This window comes from Myotis davidii, unplaced genomic scaffold (assembly GCF_000327345.1).
Source record: "Myotis davidii unplaced genomic scaffold, ASM32734v1 scaffold921, whole genome shotgun sequence".
Taxonomy (NCBI): Eukaryota; Metazoa; Chordata; class Mammalia; order Chiroptera; family Vespertilionidae; genus Myotis; species Myotis davidii.
The window spans coordinates 97702-99772 of NW_006291191.1; the positions used below are offsets into that span (position 1 = coordinate 97702).

General features: G+C 44.1%; 1 protein-coding gene across 1 annotated transcript in view; it reads left to right on the top strand.

Moving 5' to 3' along the window:
- The window catches only part of VAV1 (vav guanine nucleotide exchange factor 1), a 62766-nt gene that overhangs the window by 53040 nt on the left and 7655 nt on the right, over positions 1–2071 (top strand). Inside the window, exon 24 of the mRNA XM_006764329.2 lies at positions 1804–1920. Within this exon, the coding sequence (XP_006764392.1) occupies positions 1804–1920 (117 nt within the window). The remainder of the gene's footprint in view (positions 1–1803; positions 1921–2071) is intronic.

Consider the following 2071-nt stretch of genomic DNA (forward strand, 5'->3'; position numbering starts at 1 on the left):
TTGGCAGGCCAGCCTTGCCCCCGATCAGGGTGGGGGGTGGGCTGGCCCAGTTGAACTCCCGGTCGAGGGGACAATTTGCATATTGGCCTTCTATTATATAGGAAGGATGGCACTTTAGTACATTCACAGTGATGTATGTGTATTATTTCTTTCTTGCTGGAAAACATCTTCATTCCCCCTAAAAAAAAGCCCTGCCCCCATTAGCAGTTACCTCCCTTCCCTCCCCAACTCCTGGCCACCACTTACCCACTTCCTGTCTCTGGATGTGCCTGTTCTGGACTTTCACATGAATGGAGTCACACACTGTGTGGCCTTTGTGTGTGGCTTCTCTCACTGAGCATCATGTGTTCAAGGTTCATCCATGTTGTAACTAGGGTCAGGACTTTGCTCCTTTTTATGGCTGCTTTTGTCGTCTTCTTGAGTTTTAAAAACCTTACATTAAAATACTACTTTTAAAAATTAGTACATAATAAATTAAATTTATTGAAGTGGCCTTGGTGAATAACATTATCATCCCAACTGGGGATAGAACCCACAAATTGGGCATGTGCCCTGCCCGGAATCGAACTGGCAGCCTTCTGGTGTACAGGATGATGCTCAACCAACTGAGCCACACTGGCCAGGGCTGCAGTCATTTTTAAAATTTTTATTTATTGATTGATTTTAGAGAGAGAGAAACATCGATTTGTTGTTCCACTTATTTATGTATTCATTGGTTGCTTCTTGTATGTGCCCTGACCAGGGATCGAGCCCAACCCGGGCATGTGCCCTGACCCGAAGTCATACCATGACCTCCCGGTTCATAGGTCAACGCTCAGCCATGCTGGCTGGACTGCCTTTATGTTACGTTGATGGTTTCTTCTGCTGTGCAGAAACGTTTTCGTTTGATATAGTCCCGTTCATTTATTTTTGCTTTCCCTTCCCTTGCCTCTAAGGTCAAGTTCATAAAATTCTTTCTGAGACCAAGGTCTATTAAGTTTAGTACCCGTGTTTTCTTCTTTGTGGTTTCAATGTTTTAGGTCTTATATTTAAGCCTTTAATCCATTTTAAGTTAATTTTTGTGAATGGTGTCAAATAGCAGTCTAGTTCCATGGCTTCCCAATTTTCCCAACACCATTTATTGAAGTGGCTTTCTTTTCTCTGTTACGCATTTTTGACTGCTTTGTCAAAAATTAGTTGCCCGTATACGTGTTGGTTTATTTCTGGGCTCTCAGTTTTGTTCCACTGGTCTGTGTGTCTGTTTTCCTGCCAGTACACTGTTTTGATTATTGTAGCTGTGTAGTAGACTTTGAAGTCACGGGGGCTGATACCCCTGGCTTTGTTCTTTTTTTCTCAGGATCGCTTTGGCTATTTGGGGTCGTTGGTGGTTCTATAAAAATTTGATAATCTTTTGTTCTATTTCTGAAAAAAATGCCATTGGGATTTTGATGAGGATGGCATTAACTCAGTATATTGCTTTAAGTAAAATGGCCATTTTAACTAAGTTGATGCTTCCAATCCATGAACATGGAGTATCTTCCCATTTCTTTGTGGCTTCTTCAATTTTGTTCAACAATGCGAAGTACTACTTGTTATTATTTATCTTGATGACTGAATTTTTTGACCCATCCCACCCCCCGACCCTTTAAATTGCCCACTTCTGGACTCTGGCCACTGCCTCCTCCGGACTTGTTTTGGTGTCTAAGGGCGATTGGACTTGGGCTGTCACCAACTTAAAAAAAGTCACAAGGGTTAGGAGAAAACGTGACCTCATGTAGCCATATGGGGGCTGTGCAGACCTCTCTCCTTGGTGTGTCTCGGCAGGTACGCTGGCCCCATGGAGCGCGCCGGAGCAGAAAGCATCCTCACCAACCGCTCCGACGGGACCTTCTTGGTGCGGCAGCGGGTGAAGGACGCAGCAGAGTTTGCCATCAGCATTAAGTAACACCCCCCTCCCTGACCTACCTCCCCTTGTAACCTGGGTGACGCAAGTGGCTGGGAGGAAGGGAGTGTACAGTCACGATGGCCATTTTCTCTTTCTTTCTTTCTTTCTTTCTTTCTTTCTTTCTTTCTTTCTTTCTTTCTTTCTTTC